The sequence below is a fragment of the Chinchilla lanigera genome, unplaced genomic scaffold (assembly GCF_000276665.1).
Source record: "Chinchilla lanigera isolate Chin_1 unplaced genomic scaffold, ChiLan1.0 scaffold00054, whole genome shotgun sequence".
Taxonomy (NCBI): domain Eukaryota; kingdom Metazoa; phylum Chordata; class Mammalia; order Rodentia; family Chinchillidae; genus Chinchilla; species Chinchilla lanigera.
In genome coordinates this window covers 3,346,010-3,359,660 of record NW_004955455.1, presented here as the reverse complement: position 1 = coordinate 3,359,660, position 13,651 = coordinate 3,346,010, and the positions used below count along the sequence as shown (strand labels likewise).

The 13,651-nt window shown below is 37.5% G+C and overlaps 1 protein-coding gene across 2 annotated transcripts in view; it reads right to left on the bottom strand.

Annotated features, from left to right (window-relative positions):
* The window catches only part of Kremen1 (kringle containing transmembrane protein 1), a 59,951-nt gene that overhangs the window by 9,030 nt on the left and 37,270 nt on the right, over positions 1-13,651 (bottom strand). For both annotated transcript variants that reach the window (XM_005396174.2, XM_005396175.2), the window contains exon 5: positions 6,907-7,060. In XM_005396174.2, coding sequence (XP_005396231.1) covers positions 6,907-7,060 — 154 coding nt within the window. The remainder of the gene's footprint in view (positions 1-6,906; positions 7,061-13,651) is intronic.

Sequence of the window (13,651 nt, the reverse complement as noted above, 5' to 3'; positions counted from 1 at the left end):
TGGCATCATCCACATCTGATTTTATAGGCATGCAGAATGCAAGAGTTGTGGGGTCATGGAGGCTTCCACCCAGATTTTAGCTGAAGGCCTGGAAGGCAAGACAGGGCAGAGCATGCAGCCTTGAGAGTAAAGCTGAAAGTGCAGTGCAGACCTAGGAAGAAACTGACAACAACATGAAACTTCTGCTGAGGAAAGCCACAAGAGGTGAACAAAACCAGCCCAAAAGAGAAGCTGTGAGTGCTGCAATTACTAGCAATGCCATTAGGGGAAGGCCCACATGAGCTTTTTGGAGTTCACATGTCACCAGAGCTTGCCTTGGGTGCTGGACATGGAGCTACAAGATTTAATGTTTGCCATACTGGGTATCAATGTTGCTTTGGTCCTATTAGTCTCTATGTCCTTATTTCTCCCTTTTGGAGTAGGAATGTTTACCCTGTGACATTATATGTTAGCAGAGTTTAATTTCTTTCTTTTTTTTTTTTTAGAACAGGGGTTCATAGCAAGTTACTTTGAGTCTAACTTCATAGCTAAGTTACTTTGAGTCTAAGAGAAACTTTGGATTAGGACTTCTCAGTAATGCTGAAACTGTCAGGACTTTGGCAGCTCTCAGGGATGGGCTAAATGTATTTTGCATAAAGGGATGGGAGTGAATCTTTTGGGGGGCCAGGAGTGGAATGTTATGGCTTTTGGAAGGTAAATGGATTATGGGGGCTGACAGCTGACTTGCTCTTAGGAGACGGGGTCTGGTGTGAAGAGGCAGATCATTGGGCACATGGCCTGCAAAGATTCATTTTCCTCACCAGCTTCTCCCTTCTCTGCTTCCTGTCTGCCATGAAATGAACAGCTGTTCTTCTGCATGCCCCTGTACTGTGCCATCCTGCCTTGGAGCCAGCCAACTATGGACTGAAATGTGAGAATAAACTCTTCTTCCTTTAATTTACAGGTGGTGTTTATTCTCTCTCACCCACAAAGAAAGTAAGATACCTGAAGTGCTTTGAGAGTAATGTCAGAAGCAACAAAACCCAAACCCTGCTCAACTACTGACAGACTAGCTTCATCTCTGTCAGAAGTAAAAGCTATTTACCTTAGCAGTCTACAACTCCTCCACACATGGCATATGGTAGTCAATAGAAAATGTACCAGCACTCTGGTGGGAGGCTGAGGCAGGAGGATTCCAACTGTGAGCCCAGCCTGGACAACTATGTGAGACCCTTTTTCAAAATTAAAAAAAAAGACAAAGAAAAAAGGGTTGGGGATGTAGTTGAGTGTGGAGGCCCTGGGTTCAATCTATAATACTGCTTCCCACAAAAAAGAAAAGAAAAAGAAATGAAATGAAGGAAGGAAGGGAGTGAGGAGAGAGGGAAGGGAAGAATGAAAAAAGAAGAAAGGAAAGAAGAAAAAAATGCATCAGGAAAGAAAAATATACAGAAAGACAGACATTAACCTAACAGCAAGCAAGAAAGGGCTGGAATACAACTCACTGTCAATAAATAAAATAATCAGAGAACCAGATTCATAAAGGACCCAGATGTTGGAACCATCAGATATACAGACTCTACAATGGATACACCAGTACCTAGTAAAAAACAGACAACAGTGCTGAACAGACTGGAAATTTCAATAGAGATACAGAAACTATAAAAAAGAGTCAAATGTAAATACTAGAAATAAAACAATATCAGAAAATAAAATATCCCTCTGACAGGTTTATCAGCAGACTAGGCATAGAGGAAGAAAGAATCAGTAAAGTCAAAGAAAAACCAACAGAAATTATTCAAAATGAAGCACGGAGGGGGAGAACAGGTAAACAAACAAGAACAAAGCATTCAACAGCTACGAGACAATATTAAAAGGTCTAATATGCATGTAACTGGACTTCCAGAAAGAGATGGAAAAAGAGAACAAGGCAGAAGAAACATTTGAAGAAATAATGGCAAAAAAATGTTCCAAAATCAATTAATGGTGATAAAACACAGATCTAAAAATCTGAGCAAATCCAAGTCAAAACAAAAAACAAAAGAAAACATACCAAAAATATCTGCTAAAAACCAAAAACAGAGCTTCATGTTCTGGAAAACAGAACAAAATCCCCACATCCCAGGCCTATAGTCCCAACATCACCAAAGTCCTCAGCCTATGGATCATAAGAATTCCCACATGCATGTACGGTACTTGAGCTATTTAAACCATTTTACTCTCTAGTAGATGAAACTATAGAGGCTAAGTCTGTGGTGCTGCATTGTGCAGGATGAGTGGGCTACTGCTAAGGCCTCCTGCCAGACCACATATATCCTGGCCCCTAAAGACCGGAGTAGGCAGCACCGAGGCGGCCAGCCTTCTCAGTCCTTGGGTGGGTGCAGCCAAATGCAGCAGCTTCTCCACTTGCCACCACTGATAGTGTTTGGGCCATTTCCCTTTTAACTACCTTCCCTGCATTCTCCAGATACTCTATTTAGCTCTCAAAGAAGGGATGAATCATAAAGCCAGTGAAGACTCCACCTCTGAACAAATTCCCCAATCTCAGAAGAGGGTAAATCCAGTGGGTTTTCTACCAAAAACAGGCCCACAATTTTGGATCCTGGTTCCTCTCCTGATTTCCCTGAGCTACTGCCTGCCTCCTGCCTCTGTCCTCCAAGGTGCTTCCTAGCCTCTGCAGTCAGGTTTAGACCCAAGTTGGCTACACAGCGTGGGCTCTTCACTTGCTGCAGTGTCAGAAAATGTGATTATTTGGGTTTTCTATAGAGTTGTCCAAAGCTTTATTTACAGATCTGGATTTCGGGAGTCAGGGGAGGAGATGACTGCTACTGTGCACATTGTTATCTTCTGAGAGTCAAGACTCAAAAAAAAAATGGTACTTAGACTTTTGTCATTTACATGAGCTCTGTGTAAATAAATGTTTATAATATTATACTGAAGATGGAATAAGCATTAGAGCTTCTGTTTATTTTTTCTACTTTTATAGATTTTAAAACCAGGATCCTTTATATATCTATTTTTGGGGCACTATTACAAGTTTTATGGCAAACCACTGGTATTGTTAACATTTTATGGTCATTCATTTGGTTTTTTTTTGTCTTTTTCAGACAGGGTCTCACTATGTAGTTCAGGTTGGCCTTGAACTCAGCCTCAAATTCACAGTGATCATCTTGCCTCAGCCTCCTGTGTGCTAGGATAACATTTTATGGTCATTATAAGTACATAAAAATCCTATTAGTCCCCTTACTCTTCTACTTCCCTTAACTCTGGAATACACCAAAAATAAGTTTTTACTTTCTTTGTTTTATCATTATAAAAATAAAAAAAAGTATTTTGCTAGTATGAAAAAAAAGGACTGCTTCTGCAGAGCTGCATGAGGAGCTGATGTGATAATAATCAGAACACCCAGACACATTCTGTTCACAGACTTTTGGATCAGTTATTTGGATCTAGTTTATTCTTGTTAATAAAAGGATTCTAGCTGCTGAAAATAGAAAACTAAAACTGTGACTTAGTTAAGCTCTGAAAATAACCTAAATGCCCATCAATAGATGAATAAAGAAGAATGAAATCATGTCTTTGCAGGAAAATGACTAGAACTTGAGGCTATGCTAGGAGAAGTTTGTTACATATCTCATTTTATCTGTTTTATGACAAACCTAAAATATTAATTAATTAATTAAAGAAGAAATGATGGGAAATAAGAATGTATGTTTTGGAGTTAGAAAAAGGAATCGGGGAGGAGGAAGTAAGGCAGAGAGGATAAAAACACAGAAAATAATCAAGACCTGTTATATGCACATAGCAGTTCTCCAAGATGAACAACTATCATGTATTGCAAACATATGCTAATTAAAAAAATAACTTTGGGGAAAAAAACCTGGGTTTGAATCTTGGTTGTGCTGCTTACTAGCTGGGGAAATTACTTCATTTTTTAATCTGCAGTTTTCTTATCAATAGGGTTGTTGCAAGGACTAGCTAACATAAAATACATAAAAGCACTCAGGATCAAGCCTAGCACACAACAAGCACTCAATAAATACAATTATTTTCATTATACCTAATTAATTTTTATCTCCTGCATGCACTTCCAGTACCAAAGATGATATTTACTAATGTGACTGACTTTAAACCAAATTATTTCCATTGGCATCTCTAGGAAAGACACTACATTAAAACATAATTTGATTTGCAACATAGCAGATGCTCAATAAAATGTGCTAACTAAAGACTGTCCTATAAAAACTATAGTATTCGATCAACTTTTCTATTGATCAAAAACTCACTATTTTAACCATTTGAAAGTGTACAATTTAGTGGTATTTGGTATATTCATCATGTTGAATAACTGTCACTGGTATCTAATTCCAGAACATTTTCACCATCTAAAAGTGAAAATCTGTACCCATTAAGCAGTCACTCTCCATTTATCCTTTCTCCTTAGCGCTTGGTAATCACAAATCTGTTTCTATGATTTTTTTCTGGGCTGGACACTAAATAAATGGAATCATATAATATGTTGCCTTTTGCATCTTTTTTTTTTTCATTTAGGATAACATTCTCAAGGTTCATATATGTTGTGGCATTTATCAGGACTTCACTTATTTTCATGGCTGAATAATATGCCATTGTATGGACAAACCATATTTTGTTTATTCATGCATCAGCTGATGGATATCTGGGTTGCTGCATTTTGGCTATTATGAATAACATTGCTATGAACATTCAGGTATTATTTTTTGACAGACATACTTTCAACTGTCTCATAGATCTGCTAGGAGTAGAGCTGTTGGTTTATAAGGTCATATATGTTTCATATTTTAAGGAACTGCCAGACTATTTTATAGAGCAGTTGCATCTTTTAATTAATACTACATTTGATTTAAAGTAGAAAAACAGGTAGCAAGCCCACAAGCTCTGCTCCTGTTTCTTTTTTTTTTTTTTTTGGTTTTTTTTTTCCGGTACAGGGAATTGAACTCACGACCTTGCGCTTGCCAGGCAGGTGCTATGCCGCCAAGCTAAATCCCCAGCCCCACTGCTCCTGTTTCTTCACTAATTCCATGGCTTCTAGGCAGTATAAATTTTGGCAAGTGATTGACCTCCATGTCCTATGGGTCTCTTCTACAAAATGACAGTGGTCATAACAAAATCTATCTTGTGGGTACTGGGAAGACTAACGTGATTACAGGAAATCTTAATTCTTATGAGGTATTCAAGAAATGTTTATTTCCTCTCTTTTGGCTTAAGGCTAAAGCAGGAATTTCAGCAAACATACTCTCTTGTGTTAGGGTGTCAAGGTACCAAATCTTACTTTGATGAACTCCAGGGTGATGAGTAGTGCATGGTTATCTGCCAACTAAACATTAGCAAGTTTCCTTAATCATTAGCCACAGTTCAGTCTTTGCCACAACAGAATACCAAACTGAGCATCTGTCTTGACATGACATCCCAGGATGTATAGGAAGGTACCAGCAGTCTCCAAGAAGCACAGTTGGTTTAAAAGATCAATAATTGACAACAAGAGTTCTGTTCACCCTTTCTCTAAACCACAAATGTCCATATACTTCAATATCTAAGTTAAAACCTGCAAAGGCTTTGTTATAAATCTGAGCTGGGATGTATAGCTACTATAAGTAGTGGTTAATTGTGGTCCTACAAAAAGGTATGCTCAAATTCTAACACCTGGTATCTGTAAATATGACCTAATTTAGATATAGAGTCTTTACAGATGTAATCAAGTTAAAATGAGGTCATGCTACATTAGGATGGGCTCTAAATTCAATGGCTGGTATCTTCATAAGGAGACAGTGAGACATGGATGTACACCTGGGAATATGGCTGTGTGAAGAAAACAGAGGGAGTGATGCAGCTATAGTCAACACATGCAAGGATGGCAGACCAACGCCCAAAGCTGGGAAAGTCTCCCTGGAGCCTTCAAAACAGAACACAGCTCTACTGACACCTTCATGTGGGGCCTCTCGCCTCCAGAACTGTGAAAGAATAAATTGCTGTTATTTTAAGCCACTCAGTTTGTGATACTTTGTTATGATGGCCCTATGAAACTAATGTGATAGTTTTGCTCAAAACTGAGCCACTCTACCTGGTGGAGCTGTCAGGAGTCAAATTCCAAAATGACACTGTGGATACTTCCATGTAATCTCAACCCTTTTCCTTTGTCTGCCTCATTTGTGACTCTCCTTTCTATTATCTTAAAATAGGGTGCTGCACTGGTACTGTGATTCTCATAGTCTCACTACCACTGAGTAGGTGTGAATGGGTTACAGTGAGGACTCAGGGGGCTATGGGGTGAGAACATGGCATTGGAGAGATCAATGCTGGGATCACAACCAATTCCAAACAAACTCTGCCCCTGATTGGCCTGTCACAAAACTGGTAAATCAGACAGAAGGCGGGTCAAGGGAAACTCGAAGTCAGCCCTGAAAAAACACTTCATAGGATATACTGCATTCCCAGATGCATCACAGTAAGACATAAATTCACAATATAAGTCCCCAATGCCTGAAAACACACTAATCAGGCTTGAAAATTGTATTAAAACAGATGATATTAAAGCTGGTACTGAACAGTCATATCCATGTCTATGTAAAATTGGAAGAGTTGTCTTTTCTAGGTTGTCTAAGCAGCTCCTCAAAGCACTCAACACAACTGTGGCCTATTACTTTTAAACATGCATTTTTCTTTTTAGAGGACAGGTTGAGCCTGCATGTTTGGGCTGTATCCCCGGGGTTTGGGCAGTGCCTGGGCTGCCTTGTGCTCCATAAGTGAATGAATGAATACGTGGGAGGGAAGGAAGCAGAGAAGGGAAGAAAGGGTGGAGGGAAAAACAGAGGGAGGGAAAAATGAAGGCAGGGTCCGCTGCCCTCCAAGAGTTCTGTGTTTTAGGCAGTGACAAGCACAAGGCATACTCACTATCAAAGAGGATGATCCTGCCATCACCCCCGCAGGGCTGGGTGTGATCCCCGAAGCAGACGCTGTTGCACTCGGTGCTGGCTGCCTCCCCGTACTTCCAGTAATCAGGGTTGTTCCCACAGAAGCACGCATAGCCCGACTCCATCCCAGCAAACTGCCACGACAAAGTAGCACACAGTGAGTGTTGTCAGCTGGCCTGAAGGAGCCTGGCAGGGTTGGTCCCAACAGTCAGCTTCATCTTCCCAGGCCACCCTTCCCCTGAGACTTCCCTGTTCCCACTCTACCAACACTTGATTCCAAGCTTATGAAGAACTATATACCACCACACTCCATGAATGTGTTTCCCTGTCAATGAGCATCCCTTTTTAATGTTTGCATTTCCACTGTATTTAATTAAGTTTTAAGGGGGAGAACTGGGCGTGGCAGCACAGGCCTGTAATCCCAGCACTCAGGAAGCTGAGGCAGGAGGATTGCCATGAGTCAGAGGCCATCAGGACTACAACGTGAGTTCAAGGCTAGCCTGAACTGCATGGTGAGACCCTGTCTCAAAAAGACCAAAAAAAAAAAAAAAGTTTTAAGGGGGAGAAAAATCCCATAATTTGAAACATTAATAATAACAGTTAAACATGTTGTTGATTGTTTACTACATGTTTGGTAGTAAGTGTTTTATAGCAAATCCTCACAGCAAACTTGTTAAAGGCCCCACTTAAAATTTGGATTTCATCCTTTGTATTAACATACAGTATTGTACTTAAGCATATAGTTCTATAAATTTTAACATGTACAGATTTGTGCAATCACAAGTATAACCAAGGTACAGAATAGCTGTATCATCCCAATAACGTTCATGTTGTTGCTTTACAGCCCCCAGCCATAAACCCTGGCAATCATTAACCAGCTTTCTACTACTATAGCTCTGTTTTGGGGAATATAATGTAATAACATAGAATCATCCAGTATGTGACCTTTTGAAACTGGCTTTTTTTCTCAGCAGGTCTTTGAGGTTCATCTAAACTGATGCAGGTAATGATAGCTCATTCCTTTTTATTACCCAACAGAGTGAACTATATGAAAACACCACAATTTGTTCATCCATTGGACTGTTTCTGATTCTAGTCTCCAGTGCTGTAACCATTTGTATGTAGATTTTTCTGTAAACATAAATTTTCATTTTTCTAGGGTAAAAACTAGTAATGCAATTGCTGGGTCATATGCTAAGTATATGTTTCACTTTTTAAGGAACTGCCAAACTTTTCCAGAATGACTGTCCCATTTCACATTAGCAACAACAGCATGTAAGAGCCTCAGTTGATCTGTCCATGTCATCACTTGTTATTATCAGTGCATTTTATTTTAGCCATTCCAACAGGATTAACTGTATAATTGTAATAATTGTATCTCACTGTGGTTTTGATTTGTACTGCTTTAATGGCTTAGGATGTTGCATATCAGTTAATGTGCTTATTTACCATCAGTATATTGTCTTTGTGAAGTATCCAGATCGTCTGCCTATTTTTAAATTGTGTTATTTGGCTTTTTACTATTTGAGTTTTTAAAGTTCTTTGGTTACGTGAAGAATTCTTTTGATATTTTATTGGTATTGCATTAAATCTGTGTATCAGTTTTGCAAATATGGCCATGTTGACTACATTGGTTCTGCCTATTCAAGAACATTTACATTTTCTGATGTCCTCTTCAATTTCCTTTTTCACAGTACTATAGTTTTCTTTGTGGAGGTCTTTCACTTCCTTACTTAAGTTAATTCCTAAGTTTTAAATTTTTCTTATTGCTACTGTAAATAGCATTTTTTCCTAATGTCTTTCTTGGTAGTTTCTTTATCGGTGTACAGGAACAATATTGATTTTTGTGTGTTGATTTTGGGTCCTGCTACATTACTGAATTTGGTTGTTAACTCTAAGAGTCTTTTGGTGGATTTTTTTGGGTTTTTGTATAAAAGATCACATCATCTGAAATAATAATTTTACTTCTTCCTTTCCTCCACATATCCCTTTTATTTCTTTTTCTTGCCTAACTGCTCTTGATAATATTTTGAGTACTATGTTCAAATAGAGTGGGGATAGTGGGCTTTAGAGGGAAAGCTTTCAGTTTTTCCCTATTTAATATGATGTTGGCAGTAGGTTTGTCATAAATGGCTTTTATCTAATTGAGATAAGGTCCCCCTCTATACCTACTTTCGTCAGGGTCTGTAACATGAATGAATGTTGGATTTTGTCAAAGGCTTTTTCTGCATCTATTGAGAAGATCATGTGATTTGTGTCCTTGCCTCTATTTGTGTGATGTGTTACACTTATTGATTTGCATGTCTTCAATTATCCTTGAACCCCTGGGCCGAAGCCTACTTGATTGTAAGGTATGATCTTTTTGATGATGTGCTGTATTCAGTTTGCCAGTATTTTATTGAGCATTTTTGCATCTATATAGTCTATAGTTCTCATTTTTGGATGGATCCTTGTCTGATTTTAGAGTCAGGGTAATGCTAGCTTTTGGGAATAACTTTGGGGGTACTCCTTCCCTTTCAATTTCGCTAAAGAGCTTGAGGAGTATTGATGTTGATCTTCCCTGAAGTTATTGTAGAATTCAGCAATAAATCCATTCAGACCTGGGCTTTTCTTAATTGGTAATTTTTTAAAGTTATTACTGCTTCAATTTTAAAGTTATTACTGCTTCAATTTTACTATTATTGAATTATTCAGGGTTTTCATATCTTTTGGTTCCACTTTGGTAATTCATATGTATCTAGAATTTTATTTCTTCCAAATTCTTCAATTTATTGGTATATAGGTTTTGTAAAGTAGCTAATTCTTTGTATTTTTAGTATTTCCTTGATAACTAGTAATGCTGAGCATCTTTTCTTGTGATTACTGGATATCTATGTATCTTTTTTGGTGAGATACTTGCTCAAATATTTTGCCTAGTTTTAAACTGAGTTGTCTTTATTATTGAACTGTAAGTGCTCTCTATATATTTTAAATCCTTTTTCAGATACATATTTAGCAACTTTCTCCCAGTCTGTGGCTTGTTTTTTCATTTTCTTAACTCCATTTTTGACAATAAGACTTAATATTGATTAATCCAATTTACCCACATTTTCTTTTATGGTTTGTGTTTTCTGTGTCCCATTTAAGAAATTTCTGTCTAACCCAATATCATAAAGTTTTTGACATTTTTTTCCTAGCTTAGTTTTAGCTCCTTTTTAAATTGGGGTGGTGTACGGTGCTGGAGATTGAACTGAGGATCATGTGCTCTACTGCTGAGCTACACTCACAGCCTCTATTTTTAAAAATGACAGATAAAAACAATTAAATAAAAATGACATATAATTCACAGAACATAAAATTTACCACAATTTAAAAGTGCGCATTTTGGTAGTTATTAGTATATTCAATAACTATGTTGTTCAACTCCAACCATCAATTCCAGAACATTTATCACCTGAAAAACAATCCCTGAGCTGGGCATGCTAGTGCACACCTGGAATCCCAGCACTTGGGAAACTGAGGCAAGAGGATCACCATGAGTTTGAGGCCAACCTGGGCTACATAATGAGTTCAATGCCAGCCTAAACTACATGGTGAGACCCTGTCTCAAAAAAAAAAAAGAAAGAAAGGAAGATTCCCTGTACCCATACCTGACCCTCTGGCAACTACTAACCTATTTTCTGTCTCTCTAAATTTTCCTGTTCTGGACATTTCATATAAATAGAATTGTATAATATGTGGTCTTTTATGTCTGGATTATTTTATTCAGCATAACATTTTTAAGGTTCATCCATATTATAGAATACATCAATACTTCATTTCTTTTTATGGGTAAATAATATTCCATTGTATGGACATACTCCTTTTTGTTTATCTAGCCACCAATGGATGGACATTTGAAATATAGCTACATGATTATAATAAATTATGATTTATTATAATAAATTATAAATTATGCTACTATGAACATTTTCCCACAAAGAATGTAATTATTATGTACTGCAAAGATGTACTAATAAAAGTAAAAAATTTAAAAAATAAAAATGAAAGATATACTAATAAAAATTTAAAAAATACAGCCATTCTAGTTGTTTGAAGTGGTACATAACGAATTTTTATTTGCATTTCTCTAAAGACTAATCCCACTGAACATCTTTTCATGTGTTTATTGGTCAGTTGTCTATCTTTTGTGGAGAAAAGTGTATTCGAATTCTTTGCTCATTTTTAAACTGGATTATAGTTTTAGCTCTTACATTTAGGTTTTAATTATTTTTAGTTAATTTGTATATATAATGTGCAACAGGGATCCAGACCCACTGTTGTATGTGTGGATATCCAGTTGTTTCAGTACAATTTGTTCAAGACTACCCTCACCACATGAAGTGATCTTGGCATCTTTGTTGAAAAATCAGTTGACCATAGATGTATCGTTTTATTTCTGTACTCTCATTTATATTCTATTCATCCACGTGTCCATGTTTTATTCCACTATTAAGAGTACTTTTTTTTTCTTTGTCTTTTTTGAGACAGGGTCTCGCTATGCAGTTCAGGCTGGCCTTGAGCTCACTTTGTAGCCCAGGTTGGCCTCAAACTTGCACCGATCCTCCTGTCTTAGCCTCCCAAGTGCTGGGATTACAGGCATGTGCCACCATGCCCAACTACGAGTACTTTTTAAGTAGTATAATTTATTTTTGGCTGATATGAGGCAAGGATAAAAGTTCATTTTTCTTTGTAAAGAGCTCCACTGTTTCTCCAGAAGCATTTATTGAAAATCCACTCCACCACTGAATTATGCAGCCACCTTTATCAAAACTCAACTGCCCATATAAGTACAGGAACTGAAAAAATCAGATAGTAAGTATTTCACTTTGTGGGCCACTTTCTCAACTGAACTTTGTTGTTGTAGCATGAAAATAGCCATAGATAATATGTAAATGCATAGGCATGGCTATGTTTCAATAAACTTTTATTTATAAAAGAAAAAGGTGGGTGGCAGGATCTGGCCCCTCGGCTATGATTTGCTGACTCAAAATCCATGTGACTATTCTTACACCAACACCACTTACTTTATAGAATGTCTTCAGATCAGACAGAGTAATTCCTCCAAAGCTGACCTTTTTCAGAATTATCTTGGTTATTCCTTTTTTTTGGTACCAGGAATTGAACTCAGGTCCTTGTGCTTGTCAGGCAGGCGCTTATGCCACTGAGCTATATCCCCAGCCCTACTTTGGTTATTCTTTACCTTTCCATATAAGAAATTATGTAAGGATAAAGGTTGATTTTTCTTCATAAAGAACCCTGCTGTTTCTCTAAGCATTTGTTGAAAATCCTTTCAACAAATTTTAGGGTCAGCTGGTCAGTTCCTTTCAAAAACTATGTTATGATTTTCATCAGGATTGCATTGACTCTACAGATCAATTTGAGTTTTCCAAACTATGACAAAGTTCTATATCTTCATTTATTTATATTTTAATTAATTTCCCTTGCAATCCTATATAGTTTTCAATATATAACCTAAAATTTTTGCTAAATTTATTCCTTTTTAAAAATAGTTATTTGTGGCTGGGGATATAGCTCAGTGGCACAGTGCTTGCCTGGCCAGCATGAGGTGATGAGTTCAATTCCTGGTACAAAAAAAAAAAATTAGTTATTCTCAATCAGGAAGTTCCCTTCTACTCCTAATTTGCTGTCTTCTGTCATTAATGAGTTATGTGTTTTTTCAAATGCTTTTGCTGTATCTTATTTTGAAATAATTTCAAACCTATAGAGAAGGTGCAAGAACAATAGGAATAACTGCTCTATTCCCTTCACCTAGCGACCTCATTCAAGTTGGCAATTGTCTCAATCATTCCTTACAGAAAAAGGATCCAATCCAGGATCAGAGATTGTTTTCTGTCAATTCTCTTCCGTCTCCTTCCATCTGGAATAGTTATCAGTTCTTCCTTGACCCCTGTGACAGTGTTTTAAATTTAATTTTTCTTTTGAGACAGGGTTTCGCTATGAAGTTCAGGCTGACCCTAAACTCACTATGTAGCTGAGGCTGGCCTCCAACTCACAGTGATTTTCCTGCCTCAGCCTCCTGAGTGCTGGGATTATGGGTGTGCGCCACCATGTCCGGCGACAGTAAGGTTTTTGAAAAATAAAGACCAGTCATTTTGTAGGATGTCCTTTGTTATATATTTACTTGTTCTTTCTTCACAATTAGGTATATGTGTTTTTGGCAGAAATATTACCATAGTGATCTTATGTTCTTGTCCTAGCGGGTTAGTACAATGTCTACTTTTTGTGACAGCATTGGTAATATTAAATTTAGTCACTTAAGTAAGATAATTATGCCAGTTTTCTCTACTGTAGAATACTTGTTTTCCCTTTGTAGTTACTATTTCCTGGGGCAATTCTTGAGGGCATATAAACTTTTACTCACTAGTAGATGAAGAATTGGGGTATTTACCTATCTTGATAACTAGTTTCTAAATCAGTTATTACTATGATGGTGACCAAAAGGTGAATATCCAAATCCCATCATGTTATGGTTTAGATCTAAAATGTTCCCTAAAGTCTCATGTGTTTGGAAATTTACGGATCATGGTGGCACTATCCTTACTACTGGATTCACCCATTGATGAGTTCAGTAGCTAAGTGTGCTGTTAGGGATGGGGCCTGGTTTGGAGGTAGCTCACTGTGGATGTGACCTAGAAGGGTGTGTTCTTGTCCCTGGCTCCTCTTTTCTCTCTCTCCCTCTCTCC